The 19,608-nt window shown below is 54.6% G+C and overlaps 1 protein-coding gene across 1 annotated transcript in view; it reads left to right on the top strand.

Moving 5' to 3' along the window:
* The first annotated feature begins 1,897 nt into the window (after nt 1–1,897).
* The window catches only part of LOC133264099 (SH3 and multiple ankyrin repeat domains protein 1-like), a 35,129-nt gene continuing 17,418 nt past the window's right edge, over nt 1,898–19,608 (top strand). Inside the window, 3 exon segments of the mRNA XM_061444021.1 lie at nt 1,898–1,955; nt 16,636–16,718; nt 19,059–19,183. Coding sequence (XP_061300005.1) covers nt 1,927–1,955; nt 16,636–16,718; nt 19,059–19,183 — 237 coding nt within the window. The 5' untranslated portion in view covers nt 1,898–1,926.

Here is a 19,608-nt window from a genome sequence, read left to right as displayed (position 1 = left end):
TGGTGAGACCCCAAACCCACCCCATAACCCCCCCATATCCCCCCTATGGCGCCCCCTTTGTGCCCCCCCAAAACCCCCTGAAATCCACCCAAAATTGACCCCGAATTTGTACAAATTCGGCTCAAAAATCGCACCGAATCCGCGGGAATTCTCCCAAATCCCCCCCAATTCTCCCAAATTCCCCCAAACGGGCCGGAAATTCTGCCCAAATTGTCCAAAATCGGCGAAAATGTTCCCAAATTCCCCCAAATCCTTGCCAAAATCCCTCAGTTCTCCCCAAAGTCTTCCAAATTCCACTCAAATTCCTCCCAAATCCTTCATTTTTCCCCTGAATCCCTCCAAATTCCTCCCAAACTCCACTCAAATTCCTTCAAATTCCCAAATTTCCCTAAATCCCTTCAAGTTCCCAGATTTTCCCTAAATCCCTTCAAATTCCCCCAAATTCCTCCAAAATCCCCCCAAATTCCACTCAAATCCCTTCAAATTCCCAAATTTCCCCTAAATCCCTTCAAATTCCCCAAATTCCTCCAAAATCCCACAAATTCCACCAAAATCCCCACAAATTACACCAAAATCACCCAAAATTCCACCAAAATCCCCCAAAATTCCACCAAACCCCCTCAAATTCCCAATTTTTCCCCTAAATCCCTTCAAATTCCCAATTTTCCCCCCTAAATCCCTTCCAATTCACCCAAATTCCACTCAAATTCATCCTAAATTCCTCCAAAATTCCTCCAAAATTCCACTCAAATTCCTTCCCAAATCACCCCAAATCCTTTTGAGTTCCTCAATTTCCCCCTGAATTCCACCAAAATCCCCCAAATTCCACTCAAATTCCCCACAAATTCCAAAATTTTCCCCCAAATCCCTTCAAATTCCAAATTTGCCCCTAAATTCCTCCAAAATCCCCCCAAATTCCACCCAAATCCAAAAAATTTCCCCTAAATCCCTTCAATTCCCCCCAAATCCCTTCCAAATCCCCAAAATTCCACTGAAATTCCCCCCAAATCCCTTCAAATTCCCGAATTTTCCTCTAAATACCTAAAACTCCCCCAAAATCCCCCAAATTCCTCCAAAATCCCCCCAAATTTCACTAAAATTCCCCCCCAAATCCCTTCAAATTCCAAAATTGCCCCTAAATTCCTCCAAAATCCCCCAAATTCCTCCAAAATCCCCCAAATTCCTCCAAATTTCCCCCAAATTCCTCCAAAATCCCCCCAAATTCCACTCAAATTCCCCAAAAATCCCTTCAAATTCCAAATTTGCCCCCCCAAATCCCCCAAATTCCTCCAAAATCCCCCCAAATTCCACTCACATTCCCCCCAAATCCCTTCAAATTCCAAATTTGCCCCCTAAATTCCTCTAAAATCCCCCAAATTCCTCCAAAATCCCCCGAAATTTCACTCAAATTCCCCCCAAATCCCTTCAAATTCCAAATTTGCCCCCTAAATTCCTCCAAAATCCCCCCAAATGTCCCCCAAATTCCTCCAAAATCCCCCCAAATTCCACTCAAATTCCCCCCAAATCCCTTCAAATTCCAAAATTGCCCCTAAATTCCTCCAAAATCCCCCAAATTCCTCCAAATTTCCCCCAAATTCCTCCAAAATCCCCCCAAATTCCACTCAAATTCCCCCCAAATCCAAATTTGCCCCCCAAAATCCCCCAAATTTCCCCAAATTCCTCCAAAATTCCCCAAATTCCACTCAAATTCCCCAATTCCCCCCAAATGCCCCCCAGTTCCTCTCAACCCCCTCCCCCCACCCCCATCCCTCCCCCCACCCCCCCCCGGGGCCTGACCCGGTTCCCGCCGTCCTTGCACGGCCCCCGCCCCTCCCCCACCCCCCCTCCCCCCCGCCCCTCCCCCACCCCCGTCCCACTTCCTGGCTTCGGGGCCCGGCGGCGGTTGTGGGGCGCTGGGGGGCCCCTATGGGTGCTATGGGGCTGGAGGACCTTGGGTGAGTTGTGGGGATGGGGGCTATGGGGCAGTTGTGGGGCTCGGAGCATCTATGGGGCAGTTATGTGGCTCGGAGCATCTATGGGGCAGTTATGGGGCTCGGAGCATCTATGGGGCAGTTGCTTGTGGGGCAGCTGTGGGGCTGGAGGATCTGGAGTGAGTTGTGGGGCTGAGGGCCTATGGGGCAGTTGGGCATCTATGGGGCAGTTATGTGGCTTGGAGCATCTATGGGGCAGTTGTGGGGCTCGGAGCATCTATGGGGCAGTTGCTTGTGGGGCAGTTGTGGGGCTGGAGGATCTGGAGTGAGTTGTGGGGCTGAGGGCCTATGGGGCAGTTGTGGGGCTCGGAGCATCTATGGGGCAGTTATGGGGCTCGGAGCATCTATGGGGCAGTTGCTTGTGGGGCAGCTGTGGGGCTGGAGGATCCTGAGTGAGTTGTGGGGCTGAGGGCCTATGGGGCAGTTGGGCATCTATGGGGCAGTTATGTGGCTTGGAGCATCTATGGGGCAGTTGTGGGGCTGGGGGCTATGGGGCCTTTGGGCATCTATGGGGCAGTTATGTGGCTCAGAGCATCTATGGGGCAGTTGTGGGGCTGGGGGCTATGGGGCCTTTGGGCATCTATGGGGCAGTTATGTGGCTCAGAGCATCTATGGGGCAGTTGCTTGTGGGGCAGTTGTGGGGCTGGAGGATCCTGAGTGAGTTGTGGGGCTGAGGGCCTATGGGGCAGTTGTGGGGCTTGGAGCATCTATGGGGCAGTTGTGGGGCTCGGAGCATCTATGGGGCAGTTGCTTGTGGGGCAGCTGTGGGGCTGGAGGATCTGGAGTGAGTTGTGGGGCTGAGGGCCTATGGGGCAGTTGGGCATCTATGGGGCAGTTATGTGGCTTGGAGCATCTATGGGGCAGTTGTGGGGCTCGGAGCATCTATGGGGCAGTTGCTTGTGGGGCAGCTGTGGGGCTGGAGGACCTGGGGTGAGTTGTGGGGCTGGGGGCTATGGGGCAGTTGGGCATCTATGGGGCAGTTGTGGGGCTCGGAGCATCTATGGGGCAGTTGCTTGTGGGGCAGTTGTGGGGCTGGAGGATCTGGAGTGAGTTGTGGGGCTGAGGGCCTATGGGGCAGTTATGTGGCTCGGAGCATCTATGGGGCAGTTGTGGGGCTCGGAGCATCTATGGGGCAGTTGTGGGGCTCGGAGCATCTATGGGGCAGTTGCTTGTGGGGCAGTTGTGGGGCTGGAGGATCTGGAGTGAGTTGTGGGGCTGAGGGCCTATGGGGCAGTTGTGGGGCTCGGAGCATCTATGGGGCAGTTGTGGGGCTCGGAGCATCTATGGGGCAGTTGCTTGTGGGGCAGTTGTGGGGCTGGAGGATCTGGAGTGAGTTGTGGGGCTGAGGGCCTATGGGGCAGTTATGTGGCTCGGAGCATCTATGGGGCAGTTGTGGGGCTCGGAGCATCTATGGGGCAGTTGTGGGGCTCGGAGCATCTATGGGGCAGTTGCTTGTGGGGCAGTTGTGGGGCTGGAGGATCCTGAGTGAGTTGTGGGGCTGAGGGCCTATGGGGCAGTTGGGCATCTATGGGGCAGTTATGTGGCTTGGAGCATCTATGGGGCAGTTGTGGGGCTGGGGGCTATGGGGCCTTTGGGCATCTATGGGGCAGTTATGTGGCTCGGAGCATCTATGGGGCAGTTGTGGGGCTGGGGGCTATGGGGCCTTTGGGCATCTATGGGGCAGTTATGTGGCTCAGAGCATCTATGGGGCAGTTGCTTGTGGGGCAGTTGTGGGGCTGGAGGATCCTGAGTGAGTTGTGGGGCTGAGGGCCTATGGGGCAGTTGTGGGGCTTGGAGCATCTATGGGGCAGTTGTGGGGCTCGGAGCATCTATGGGGCAGTTGCTTGTGGGGCAGCTGTGGGGCTGGAGGATCTGGAGTGAGTTGTGGGGCTGAGGGCCTATGGGCAGTTGGGCATCTATGGGGGCAGTTATGTGGCTTGGAGCATCTATGGGGCAGTTGTGGGGCTCGGAGCATCTATGGGGCAGTTGCTTGTGGGGCAGCTGTGGGGCTGGAGGACCTGGGGTGAGTTGTGGGGCTGGGGGCTATGGGGCAGTTGGGCATCTATGGGGCAGTTGTGGGGCTCGGAGCATCTATGGGGCAGTTGCTTGTGGGGCAGTTGTGGGGCTGGAGGATCTGGAGTGAGTTGTGGGGCTGAGGGCCTATGGGGCAGTTATGTGGCTCGGAGCATCTATGGGGCAGTTGTGGGGCTCGGAGCATCTATGGGGCAGTTGTGGGGCTCGGAGCATCTATGGGGCAGTTGCTTGTGGGGCAGTTGTGGGGCTGGAGGATCTGGAGTGAGTTGTGGGGCTGAGGGCCTATGGGGCAGTTGTGGGGCTCGGAGCATCTATGGGGCAGTTGTGGGGCTCGGAGCATCTATGGGGCAGTTGCTTGTGGGGCAGTTGTGGGGCTGGAGGATCTGGAGTGAGTTGTGGGGCTGAGGGCCTATGGGGCAGTTATGTGGCTCGGAGCATCTATGGGGCAGTTGTGGGGCTCGGAGCATCTATGGGGCAGTTGTGGGGCTCGGAGCATCTATGGGGCAGTTGCTTGTGGGGCAGTTGTGGGGCTGGAGGATCCTGAGTGAGTTGTGGGGCTGAGGGCCTATGGGGCAGTTGGGCATCTATGGGGCAGTTATGTGGCTTGGAGCATCTATGGGGCAGTTGTGGGGCTGGGGGCTATGGGGCCTTTGGGCATCTATGGGGCAGTTATGTGGCTCAGAGCATCTATGGGGTAGTTGTGGGGCTCGGAGCATCTATGGGGCAGTTGCTTGTGGGGCAGTTGTGGGGCTGGAGGATCTGGAGTGAGTTGTGGGGCTGAGGGCCTATGGGGCAGTTGTGGGGCTTGGAGCATCTATGGGGCAGTTGTGGGGCTCGGAGCATCTATGGGGCAGTTGCTTGTGGGGCAGCTGTGGGGCTGGAGGATCTGGAGTGAGTTGTGGGGCTGAGGGCCTATGGGGCAGTTGGGCATCTATGGGGCAGTTATGTGGCTTGGAGCATCTATGGGGCAGTTGTGGGGCTCGGAGCATCTATGGGGCAGTTGCCTGTGGGGCAGCTGTGGGGCTGGAGGACCTGGGGTGAGTTGTGGGGCTGGGGGCTATGGGGCAGTTGTGCATCTATGGGGCAGATATGTGGCTTGGAGCATCTATGGGGCAGTTGTGGGACTTGGAGCATCTATGGGGCAGTTATGCAGCTTGCAGCATCTATGGGGCAGTTGCTTGTGGGGCAGTTGTGGGGCTCCATGGGGGGGGGGAATTGTCCGGCTTAGTGGAGTTATGGGTCATACTGGTGTGTACTGGTGCTGTACTGGTGCATAATGGTGCTGCAATGGGTGCTATAGGGTGCTGTGCTGGGTGCTATAGGGTGCTGTGCTGGGTGCTATAGGGTGCTGCAATGGGTGCTATAGGGTGCTGTGCTGGGTGCTATAGGGTGCTGCAATGGGTGCTATAGGGTGCGGTACTGGTGATACTGGTGCCGTACTGGGTGCTATAGGGTGCTGTACTGGTGATACTGGTGCCGTACTGGGTGCTATAGGGTGCTGCAATGGGTGCTATAGGGTGCTGCAATGGGTGCTATAGGGTGCTGTACTGGTGATACTGGTGCTGTACTGGGTGCTATAGGGTGCTGCAATGGGTGCCTATAGGGTTCTGCAATGGGTGCTATAGGGTGCTGCAATGGGTGCTATAGGGTGCTGTACTGGTGATACTGGTGCCGTACTGGGTGCTATAGGGTGCTGCAATGGGTGCTACAGGGTGCTGCAATGGGTGCTATAGGGTGCTGTACTGGTGATACTGGTGCCGTACTGGGTGCTATAGGGTGCTGCAATGGGTGCTATAGGGTGCTGCAATGGGTGCTATAGGGTGCTGTACTGGTGATACTGGTGCCGTACTGGGTGCTATAGGGTGCTGCAATGGGTGCTATAGGGTGCTGCAATGGGTGCTATAGGGTGCTGTACTGGTGATACTGGTGCCGTACTGGGTGCTATAGGGTGCTGCAATGGGTGCCTATAGGGTTCTGCAATGGGTGCTATAGGGTGCTGCAATGGGTGCTATAGGGTGCTGTGCTGGGTGCTATAGGGTGCTGCAATGGGTGCTATAGGGTGCTGCAATGGGTGCTATAGGGTGCTGTACTGGTGATACTGGTGCTGTGCTGGGTGCTATAGGGTGCTGCAATGGGTGCTATAGGGTGCTGTGCTGGGTGCTATAGGTTGCTGCAATGGGTGCTATAGGGTGCTGCAGTGGGTGCTATAGGGTGCTGTGCTGGGTGCTATAGGGTGCTGCAAAGTGTGCTATAGGGTGCTGCAATGGGTGCTATAGGGTGCTGCAATGGGTGCTATAGGGTGCTGTACTGGTGATACTGGTGCTGTGCTGGGTGCTATAGGGTGCTGCAATGGGTGCTATAGGGTGCTGCAATGGGTGCTATAGGGTGTTGCACTGGTGATGCTGGTGCTGTGCTGGGTGCTACAGGGTTCTGCAATGGGTGCTATAGGGTGCTGCAATGGGTGCTATAGGGTGCTGTACTGGTGATATTGGTGCTGCAATGGGTGCTATAGGGTGCCACAATGGGTGCTATAGGGTGCTGCAATGGGTGCTATAGGGTGCTGTACTGGTGATACTGGTGCTGTGCTGGGTGCTATAGGGTGTTGCACCGGTGATACTGGTGCTGTGCTGGGTGCTATAGGGTGCTGCAATGGGTGCTACAGGGTGCTGTACTGGTGATACTGGTGCCATGCTGGGTGCTACAGGGCGCTGCAATGGGTGCTATAGGGTGCTGCAATGGGTGCTATAGGGTGCTGTGCTGGGTGCTATAGGGTGCTGCAATGGGTGCTATAGGGTGCTGTGCTGGGTGCTATAGGGTGCTGCAATGGGTGCTATAGGGTGCTGCAATGGGTGCTATAGGGTGCTGTACTGGTGATACTGGTGCTGCAATGGGTGCTATAGGGTGCCACAATGGGTGCTATAGGGTGCTGCAATGGGTGCTATAGGGTGTTGCACTGGTGATGCTGGTGCTGTGCTGGGTGCTACAGGGTTCTGCAATGGGTGCTATAGGGTGCTGCAATGGGTGCTATAGGGTGCTGTACTGGTGATACTGGTGCTGCAATGGGTGCTATAGGGTGCCACAATGGGTGCTATAGGGTGCTGCAATGGGTGCTATAGGGTGCTGTACTGGTGATACTGGTGCTGTGCCAGTGCTGTACTGGGTGCTATAGGGTGCTGCAATGGGTGCTATAGGGTGCTGTACTGGTGATACTGGTGCTGTGCTGGGTGCTATAGGGTGCTGTGCTGGGTGCTATAGGGTGCTGCAATGGGTGCTATAGGGTGCTGTCCCGGTGTTGTACTGGTCTGTACTGGTCTGTGTGCATCTCATACTGGTCCATACCATTCCTGTACTGGTCTGTATCAGGCCGTGATGGCCTGCACTGGTCCATACTGGTGGTACTGGTCCCGTACTGGTCCATAGCACCCTGTATTGGTGATACTGGTGCTGTACTGGTCCGGTTTGGTCCCATACTGGTCCTGAACTGGTCTGTACCATTCCCATACTGGTCTGTACTGGTGCTCCCGTTCTTATACCGGTCCATACTGGTCCGTACTGATGCATACTGGTCCATACTGGTGCTCCCGGTCCTATACTGGTCCATACTGGTCTGTACTGATGCTCCCGTTCCTATACTGGTGCATACCAGTCCATACTGGTCCCTACTGGTCCGTGCTGATGCTCCCATTCCTATACCGATCCATACTGGTCCATACCGATCCATACTGGTCCGTACTGGTCCTTACGGGTCCATACCGATCCATACTGGTCCATACCAATCCATACTGGTCCATACTGGTCCGTACCGATCCATACAGGTCCATACCGATCCATACTGGTCCGTACTGATGCATACTGGTCCATACTGGTCCTTACTGGTCCATACTGGTCCGTACTGCTCCATACCGATCCATACTGGTCCTTACCGGTTTGTACCGATCCATACTGGTCAATACTGGTCCATACTGGTCCATACTGGTCCGTACCGGTCAGTACTGCTCCATACCGATCCATACTGGTCCATACTGGTCCTTACTGGTCCGCACTGGTCCGCACTGCTCCATACCGATCCATACTGGTCCATACTGGTCCATACTGGTCCTTACCGGTTCGTACCGATCCATACTGGTCCGTACTGGTCCATACCGATCCATACTGGTCCATACTGGTCTGTACCGGTCCATACTGGTCTGTACCGATCCTTACTGGTCCGTACTGGTCCATACTGGTCCATACTGGTCCATACTGGTCCATACTGGTCCGTACCGATCCATACTGGTCCATACTGGTCCATACTGGTCCATACTGGTCCGTACCGATCCATACCGATCCATACTGCTCCATACCGATCCATACTGGTCCATACTGGTCCATACTGGTCCATACCGGTCCATACTGCTCCATACCGATCCATACTGGTCCATACCGGTCCATACTGCTCCATACCGATCCATACTGCTCCATACCGATCCTTACTGGTCCATACTGGTCCATACTGGTCCATACTGCTCCATACCGATCCATACTGCTCCATACCGATCCTTACTGGTCCATACTGGTCCATACTGGTCCATACTGCTCCATACCGATCCATACTGCTCCATACCGATCCTTACTGGTCCATACTGGTCCATACTGGTCCATACTGCTCCATACCGATCCATACTGCTCCATACCGATCCTTACTGGTCCATACTGGTCCATACCGATCCATACTGCTCCATACCAATCCATACTGGTCCATACTGGTCCGTACTGATCCATACCGATCCATACTGGTCCATAATGGTCCATACTGCTCCATACCGATCCATACTGCTCCATACCGATCCTTACTGGTCCATACTGGTCCATACTGGTCCATACTGCTCCATACCGATCCATACTGCTCCATACCGATCCATACTGGTCCATACTGGTCCGTACCGATCCATACTGGTCCGTACTGGTCCATACTGGTCCGTACTGGTCCATACTGGTCCATACCGCTCCATACCGATCCATACTGGTCCGTACCGATCCATACTGGTCCATACTGGTCCATACCGCTCCATACCGATCCATACTGGTCCATACCGATCCATACTGCTCCATACCAATCCATACTGGTCCATACTGGTCCGTACTGATCCATACCGATCCATACCGATCCATACTGGTCCATACTGGTCCGCACTGGTCCTTACCGGTCCGCCCCGCCCCCTCCCCGCTCCCTCCCCGTCCATCCGCTCTCTCCGCTGCCTCGCGGCCTCCGTACCCCTCCCCCTCCCTCCTCCCCCTCCCCCTCCCCCCTCTCTCTCCATCCATTTCCCCTCCCCCCCTCCCCCCCTCCCCCCTCCCCCCCCCCCCCCCCCCGTTCCCGCGTCTCCGCCGCGTTTCCCGCGTTTCCCGGGGCTCGGTTCCCGCCGTTTGGGGGGGGGATGCGCGCGGCCGCCGCCCCCCTCCCCCCCCCGCCCCCCCCCCTCTGCTCGAGCTGGCCCCTGCTCGCGCCCCCCCGCCGCAGCGTCTGGTTCATCTACAGGTACGGGGGGGGAGGGGCGGAGAGAGGGGGCGGGGGGACCCATAGGGAACCATAGGGACCCCATAGGGAACCATAGACATCCCATAGACATCCCATAGGGAACCATAGGGACCCATAGACATCCCATAGACATCCCATAGGGAACCATAGGGACCCATAGACATCCCATAGGGACCCCATAGACATCCCATAGACATCCCATAGGGAACCATAGGGACCCATAGACATCCCATAGGGACCCCATAGACATCCCATAGACATCCCATAGGGACCCCATAGACATCCCATAGGGACCCCATAGACATCCCATAGGGAACCATAGGGACCCCATAGACATCCCATAGGGAACCATAGGGAAACCATAGACATCCCATAGGGACCCATAGACATCCCATAGACATCCCATAGGGACCCATAGACATCCCATAGGGACCCCATAGACATCCCATAGGGAACCATAGGGACCCCATAGGGAAACCATAGACATCCCATAGGGAACCATAGGGACCCCATAGGGAAACCATAGACATCCCATAGGGACCCATAGACATCCCATAGGGACCCCATAGACATCCCATAGGGACCCCATAGACATCCCATAGGGAACCATAGGGACCCCATAGACATCCCATAGGGACCCCATAGACATCCCATAGGGAACCATAGGGACCCCATAGACATCCCATAGGGACCCATAGACATCCCATAGGGAACCATAGGGACCCCATAGACATCCCATAGGGACCCCATAGGGGCCTCATAGACATCCCCTAGGGACCCCATAGACATCCCATAGGGACCCCATAGACATCCCATAGACATACTATAGGGACCCCATAGACATCCCATAGGGTCCCATAGGGACTCCTAGGGACCCCATAGGCATCCCATAGAGACCCCATAGACATCCCAGAGACATCCCATAGACATCCCATAGGGACCCATAGAGACCCCATAGACATCCCATAGGGACCTCATAGATATCCCATAGGGACCCCATAGGGAACCATAGGGAACCATAGGGACCCATAGGGAACCATAGGGAACCATGGGGAACCATAGGGACCCATAGGGACACATAGGGACCTATAGGGAACCATGGGGACCTATAGGGACACATAGGGAACCATGGGGAACCATAGGGACCCCATAGACATCCCATAGACATCTCATAGGGACCCCATAGACATCCCATAGACATCTCATAGACATCCCATAGGGACCCCATAGGGACCCCATAGGGGCCTCATAGACATCCCCTAGACATCCCATAGGGACCCATAGAGACCCCATAGGGACCCCATAGACATCCCATAGGGACCTCATAGGGACCTCATAGACACCCCATAGGGACCTCATAGACACCCCATAGGGACCTCATAGATATCCCATAGGGACCCCATAGGGACCCATAGACATCCCATAGAGAAACCATAGACATCCCATAGGAACCCATAGGGACCCCATAGACATCCCATAGGGTCCCATAGGGACCCCATAGACATCCCATAGGGACCCCATAGGGACCTCATAGATATCCCATAGGGACCCCATAGGGAACCATAGGGAACCATAGGGACCCATAGGGAACCATAGGGACACATAGGGAACCATAGGGACCCATAGGGAACCATAGGGACACATAGGGAACCATAGGGACCCATAGGGAACCATAGGGACCCATAGGGAACCATGGGGAACCATAGGGAACCATAGGGACCTATAGGGAACCATAGGGAACCATAGACATCCCATAGGGATCCCATAGACATCCCATAGGGACCCCATAGACATCCCATAGGGAAACCATAGACATACCATAGACATACCATAGACATACCATAGGGACCCCATAGGGGCCTCATAGACATCCCCTAGACATCCTATAGACATCCCATAGACATTCCTTAGGGAAACCATAGGGACTCCTAGGGACCCCATAGACATCCCACAGGGACCCATAGACATCCCATAGACATCCCATAGGCACCCATAGACATCCCATAGGGACCTCATAGACATCCCATAGGGACCCATAGACATCCCATAGGGACCCATAGACATCCCATAGGGACCCATAGGGACCTCATAGACATCCCATAGGGACCCATAGACATCCCATAGGGACCCATAGACACCCCATAAACATTGCATAGACACCCCATAGACATCCCACAGACACCCTATAGACATCCCATAGACCCTTCATAGAGACCCCATGGATCCTGCATAGACCTCCCATAGATACCCTATAGACATCCCATAAGCATCCCATGGACACCCCATAGACATTCCATAGGCACCCTATAGACCCTCCATAGCCATCCTATAGAGACCCCATAGAGACCCACAGACCCCTCCATGGACATCCCATAGACACCCCCATAGACACTCTATAGACCCCCCATAGGCACCCTATAGACCCTCCATAGCCATCCTATAGAGACCCCATAGAGACCCATAGACCCCTCCATGGACATCCCATAGAGACCCTATAGACCCCCCCATAGGCACGCTATAGAACCTCCATAGGCATCCTATAGAGACCCCATAGAGACCCATAGACCCCTATGAACGTTCCCATAGACACCCCATAGGCACCTCCATAGACACCCTATAGACTCCCCCATAGGCACCCTATAGAACCTCCATAGGCATCCTATAGAAACCCCATAGAGACCCATAGACCCCTATGGACGTTCCCATAGACACCCCCATAGGCATCCTATAGAGACCCCATAGCGACCCATAGACCCCTCCATGGACATTCCCATTGACACCCCATGGACACCTCCATAGACACCCTATAGAACCTCCATAGGCACCCTATAGAACCTCCATAGGCATCCTATAGAGACCCCATAGAGATCCATAGACCCCTATGGATGTTCCCATAGACACCCCATAGACACCCTATAGACCCCCCCATAGGCACCCTATAGAACCTCCATAGGCATCCTATAGAGACCCATAGACCCCTATGGACGTTCCCACAGGCACCCCATAGGCACCCCCATAGGCACCCTATAGAACCTCCATAGGCACCCTATAGAACCTCCATAGGCATCCTATAGAGACCCCATAGAGACCCATAGACCCCTATTGACGTTCCCATAGACACCCCATAGACACCCTATAGACCCCCCCATAGGCACCCTATAGAACCTCCATAGGCATCCTATAGAGACCCATAGACCCCTATGGACGTTCCCATAGACACCCCCATAGGCACCCTATAGCCCCCCCCATAGGCACCCTATAGAACCTCCATAGGCATCCTATAGACACCCCATAGAGACCCATAGACCCCTATGGACGTTCCCATAGACACCCCATAGACACCCTATAGACCCCCCCCATAGTCTCCCTATAGACCCCCCCATAGACACATATGGGGACACAGGGGACCATAGATGGGACATGTATGGGGACACGTGTGGGACATGGGATCATGTGTAGGGACCCCTATGGGGGGGAGGGAAGGGGGGCCTGCATAGGGACCCATAGGGGTCCATTGTGGGGGGGGCAGGGGGCCCTGTGTGGCCTCCTGCCCGCTAAGACACGTATGTACACGTATGTACACGTGTGTGCGTGTGTGTCCGTGTGCGTGTGCAGGTGGCGGCAGCGGGGAGGGCACACGCGTGTGTGGGGCTGGGGGCACTCGGGGGGCACCTCTGCCCCCCCCCCATCACCCCATGGGGTCGCGTGTGCTCATGTCCCATGTGTATCCCATGTGTATCCTGTGTGTATCCCGTGTGTATCCCGTGTATAACCCATGTGTATCCTGTGTGTATCCCGTGTGTATCCCGTGTGTATCCCATGTATAACCCATGTGTATCCTGTGTGTATCCCGTGTGTTTCCCCTCTGTATCCCGTGTGTATCCCCTGTGTATCCCATGTGTATCCTGTGTGTATCCCGTGTGTATCCCATGTATAACCCATGTGTATCCTGTGTGTATCCCGTGTGTATCCCCTGTGTATCCCCTGTGTATCCCATGTGTATCCTGTGTGTATCCCGTGTGTATCCCGTGTATAACCCATGTGTATCCTGTGTGTATCCCGTGTGTTTCCCCTGTGTATCCCCTGTGTATCCCATGTGTATCCCGTGTGCATCCCGTGTGCATCCCGTGTGTATCCTGTGTGTATCCTGTGTGTATCCCGTGTGTATCCCTTGTGTATCCCCTTTGTATTTCCTGTGTATCCCATGTGTATCCCGTGTGTATCCCCTGTGTATCCCGTGTGTATCCCGTGTGTATCCCCTCTGTATCCCATGTGTATCCCCTGTGTATCCCATGTGTATCCCCTTTGTATCCCTTGTGTATCCCATGTGTATGCCATGTGTATCCCGTGTGTATCCCATGTGTATCCCGTGTGTATCCCATGTGTATCCCGTGTGTATCCCCTGTGTATCCCGTGTGTATCCCTGTGTATCCCGTGTGTATCCCATGTGGATCCCGTGTGTATCACCTGTGTATGCCATGTATATCCCCTGTGTATCCCGTGTGTATCCCGTGTGTATCCCTTGTGTATCCCCTTTGTATTTCCTGTGTATCCCATGTGTATCCCATGTGTATCCTGTGTGTATCCCGTGTGTATCCCTTGTGTATCCCCTTTGTATTTCCTGTGTATCCCCTGTGTATCCTGTGTGTATCCCCTGTGTATCCCATGTGTATCCCCTTTGTATCCCTTGTGTATCCCATGTGTATGCCATGTGTATCCCGTGTGTATCCCATGTGTATCCCGTGTGTATCCCCTGTGTATCCCATGTGTATCCCGTGTGTATCCCCTGTGTATCCCGTGTGTATCCCTGTGTATCCCGTGTGTATCCCATGTGGATCCCGTGTGTATCCCCTGTGTATGCCATGTATATCCCCTGTGTATCCCGTGTGTATCCCGTGTGTATCCCGTGTGTATCCCGTGTGTATCCCTTGTGTATCCCCTTTGTATTTCCTGTGTATCCCATGTGTATCCCATGTGTATCCTGTGTGTATCCCGTGTGTATCCCTTGTGTATCCCCTTTGTATTTCCTGTGTATCCCATGTGTATCCCATGTGTATCCCCTGTGTATCCCATGTGTATCCCCTTTGTATCCCTTGTGTATCCCATGTGTATGCCATGTGTATCCCGTGTGTATCCCATGTGTATCCCGTGTGTATCCCCTGTGTATCCCATGTGTATCCCGTGTGTATCCCCTGTGTATCCCGTGTGTATCCCGTGTGTATCCCGTGTGTATCCCCTGTGTATCCCGTGTGTATCCCCGTGTATCCCTTGTGTATCCCCTTTGTATTTCCTGTGTATCCCATGTGTATCCCATGTGTATCCTGTGTGTATCCCGTGTGTATCCCTTGTGTATCCCCTTTGTATTTCCTGTGTATCCCATGTGTATCCCGTGTGTATCCCATGTGTATCCCATGTGTATCCCCTGTGTATCCCGTGTGTATCCCGTGTGTATCCCATGTGTATCCCGTGTGTTTCCCCTGTGTATCCCGTGTGTATCCCGTGTGTATCCCCTTTGTATCCCATGTGTATCCCATGTGTATGCCATGTGTATCCCGTATGTATCCCATGTGTATCCCGTGTGTATCCCGTGTGTATCCTGTGTGTATCCCATGTGTATCCCGTGTGTATCCCGTGTGTATCCCCTGTGTATCCCATGTGTATCCCGTGTGTATCCCCTGTGTATCCCGTGTGTATCCCGTGTGTATCCCCTGTGTATCCCGTGTGTATCCCGTGTGTATCCCCTGTGTATCCCGTGTGTATCCCGTGTGTATCCCGTGTGTATCCCCTGTGTATCCCGTGTGTATCCCGTGTGTATCCCGTGTGTATCCCGTGTGTATCCCATGTGTATCCCGTGTGTATCCCCTGTGTATCCCATGTGTATCCCATGTGTATCCCGTGTGTATCCCGTGTGTATCCCGTGTGTATCCCCTGTGTATCCCGTGTGTATCCCATGTGTATCCCGTGTGTATCCCATGTGTATCCCGTGTGTATCCCATGTGGATCCCCTGTGTATCCCATGTTTATCCCATGTGTATCCCGTGTGTATCCCATGTGTATCCCGTGTGTATCCCATGTGTATCCCATGTGTATCCCGTGTGTATCCCATGTGTATCCCCTGCGTATCCCATGTTTATCCCATGTGTATCCCATGTGTATCCCATGTGTATCCCGTGTGTATCCCATGTGTATCCCGTGTGTATCCCATGTGTATCCCGTGTGTATCCCATGTGGATCCCCTGTGTATCCCATGTGTATCCCGTGTGTATCCCGTGTGTATCCCGTGTGTATCCCGTATGTATCCCATGTGTATCCCATGTGTATCCCATGTGTATCCCGTATGTATCCCATGTGTATCCCGTGTGTATCCCATGTGTATCCCGTGTGTATCCCCTGTGTATCCCATGTGTATCCCGTGTGTATCCCATGTGTATCCCGTGTGTATCCCGTGTGTATCCCGTGTGTATCCCGTGTGTATCCCCTGTGTATCCCGTATGTATCCCATGTGTATCCCGTATGTATCCCGTGTGTATCCCGTGTGTATCCCGTGTGTATCCCGTGTGTATCCCGTGTGTATCCCCTGTGTATCCCGTGTGTATCCCGTGTGTATCCCACGTGTATCCCCTGTGTATCCCGTGTGTATCCCGTGTGTATCCCGTGTGTATCCCATGTGTATCCCATGTGTATCCCATGTGTATCCCCTGTGTATCCCATGTGTATCCCGTGTGTATCCCGTGTGTATCCCGTGTGTATCCCGTGTGTATCCCGTGTGTATCCCATGTGTATCCCCTGTGTATCCCGTGTGTATCCCATGTGTATCCCATGTGTATCCCGTGTGTATCCCATGTGGATCCCCTGTGTATCCCATGTTTATCCCATGTGTATCCCGTGTGTATCCCATGTGTATCCCGTGTGTATCCCATGTGTATCCCATGTGTATCCCGTGTGTATCCCATGTGTATCCCCTGTGTATCCCATGTTTATCCCATGTGTATCCCATGTGTATCCCATGTGTATCCCGTGTGTATCCCATGTGTATCCCATGTGTATCCCATGTGTATCCCGTGTGTATCCCATGTGGATCCCGTGTCCCAGTGATTACATCATCAAGGAGAAGACCGTTCTGCTCCAGAAGAAGGACAACGAAGGCTTCGGCTTTGTCCTGCGTGGGGCCAAGGGTGAGCAGGGGGGGCGATGGGGGTCTCTATGGGGGTCCATTGGTGGTCTATGGGGGTCCTATGAGGGATCTATGGGGTCCATTGGGGGTCTATGGGGGTCCAGAGGGGGTCTATGGGGGTCCTAGGGGGGTCTATGTGGGTCCTAAGGGGGTCTATGGTGTCCATTGGGGGTCTATAGGGGTCCTAGGGGGGTCTATGGGGTTGCTGGGGGGGTTATAGGGGTCCTGAGGGTCTCTATGGGGGTCCAGGAGCATCTGGGTCAGATGAAGGAGATAGGGGTGAGGGTGAGGATGAGGATGATAGGGATGAAGGGGATGGGATGATGATGAGGATGGGGATGAGGATGGGGATGAAGGGCATGGGATGATGATGATGAGGATGGGGATGAAGGGCATGGGATAATGATGATGATGGGGATGAGGATGGGGATGAAGGGCATGGGATAATGATGATGGGGATGAGGATGGGGATGAAGGGTATGGGATAATGATGAGGATGGGGATGAAGGGCATGGGATGATGATGAGGATGGGGATGAGGATGGGGATGAAGGGCATGGGATGATGATGATGAGGATGGGGATGAAGGGCATGGGATAATGATGATGATGGGGATGAGGATGGGGATGAAGGGCATGGGATGATGATGATGAGGATGGGGATGAAGGGCATGGGATGATGATGGTGAGGATGATGGGGATGAAGGGCATGGGATAATGATGATGATGGGGATGAGGATGGGGATGAAGGGCATGGGATGATGATGATGAGGATGGGGATGAAGGGCATGGGATGATGATGGTGAGGATGATGGGGATGAAGGGCATGGGATGATGATGGTGAGGATGATGGGGATGAAGGGGATGGGATGATGATGATGAAGGAGGGGGGTACAAAAGGGCTGCTTGGAGTGAATGAGGATCAGGGGAATGGGAGGAAGGGGATGATGATGATGAAGGGGGGATGAAGAGGATGATGGGGATGATGATGATGCCAAAGGGGGGTGAAGGGCAGATGAGGATGATGATGGGGATGGGGATGAGGATGAAGATGCCTATTTGGATGGGGATGATGATGGGGATGGGGATGAAGATGATGGGGATGGGGAAGATGAATGGGGATGAGGATGATGATGGGGATGGGGATGATGGGGATGGGGATGAGGATGGAGATGGGGATGAGGATGAGGATGGGGATGAGGATGATGGGGATGGGGATGATGATGGGGATGAGGATGGGGTTGGGGATGAGGATGATGATGGGGATGGGGATGATGGGGATGGGGATGAGGATGAGGATGGGGATGAAGATGATGGGGATGGGGATGAGGATGGGGATGAGGATGGGGTTGGGGATGAGGATGATGATGGGAATGAAGATGATGGGGATGGGGATGAGGATGATGGGGATGGGGATAGAGATGAAGATGTTGGGGATGATGATTAGGATGGGGATGAAGATGATGGGGATGAGGATGATGATGGGGATGGGGATGAGGATGGGCATGAGGATGATGATGGGAATGATGCTGATGGGGATGAAGATGAGGGGGATGATGCTGCTGATGGGGATGGGGATGAGGATGATGGGGATGGGGATGAGGATGGGTGTGGGGATGCTGCTGATGGTGGTGGGGATGGGGATGATGCTGATGGGGATGAAGATGATGGGGATGATGATGGGGATGGGGATGCTGCTGATGGGGATGGGGCTGGGGATGAGGATGATGATGGGGATGGGGATGATGCTGATGGGGATGGGGATGATGCTGATGGGGATGAAGATGATGGGGATGGGGGTGGGGCTGGGGATGAGGATGATGGGGATGAGGATGAGGATGGGTGTGGGGATGCTGCTGATGGTGGTGGGGATGAAGATGATGGGGATGATGATGGGGATGGGGATGAAGAGGATGGGGGTGGGGCTGGGGATGAGGATGGAGATGGGGATGGGGATGATGCTGATGGGGATGGGTATGATGGGGATGGGGGTGGGGCTGGGAATGAGGATGATGATGGGGATGATGCTGATGGGGATGGGGATGATGATGGGGATGGGGATGAAGAGGATGGGGCTGGGGATGAGGATGGGGATGATGCTGATGGGGATGAAGATGATGGGGATGATGATGGGGATGGGGATGATGCTGATGGGGATGGGGCTGGGGATGAGGATGGGGATGATGCTGATGGGGATGAAGATGATGGGGATGATGATGGGGATGAAGAGGATGGGGATGGGGCTGAGGATGATGATGGGGATGGGGGTGATGGGGGTGGGGATGCTGAAGGGGTGTCAGGGGGGTGCCGGGGGGGCGGCCGCAGCCGTGACCCCCCCCGCAGCGCAGACGCCCATCGAGGAGTTCACGCCGACGCCGGCGTTCCCGGCGCTGCAGTACCTGGAATCCGTGGATGAGGGCGGCGTGGCCTGGAGAGCCGGGCTGCGCATGGGGGACTTCCTCATCGAGGTCAGCACCCACGGCGCCGCGGCACCCACGGCATCCATGGCACCCACGGCAGCCATTGTATCCATGGCACCCATGGCACCCACGGCACCCATGGCAGCCATTGTATCCATGGCACCCATGGCAGCCATGGCATCCATTCCATCCATTGCATCCATGGCACCCAGGGCATCCATGGCACCCATTGCACCCATGGCACCCATGGCATCCATTGCAGCCATTGCATCCATGGCACCCATTGCACCCATTGACTTCCATTGCACCCATGGCTTCCATGGCACCCACAGCACCCAGGGCAGCCATTGTATCCATGGCATCCATTGCACCCATGGCATCCATTGCATCCATTGCACCCATGGCACCCACGGCATCCATTGCAGCCATTGCATCCATGGCACCCATTGCATCCATGGCACCCATGGCTCCCA

The sequence above is a fragment of the Pezoporus flaviventris genome, unplaced genomic scaffold (assembly GCF_033815535.1).
Source record: "Pezoporus flaviventris isolate CSIRO_AGI_PZ_B2104156 unplaced genomic scaffold, CSIRO_AGI_Pfla_v1 ptg000598l, whole genome shotgun sequence".
NCBI classification, from domain to species: Eukaryota; Metazoa; Chordata; class Aves; order Psittaciformes; family Psittacidae; genus Pezoporus; species Pezoporus flaviventris.
Note: the sequence above shows the minus strand (reverse complement) of the source record. Positions and strands in the feature narration are given on the sequence as shown.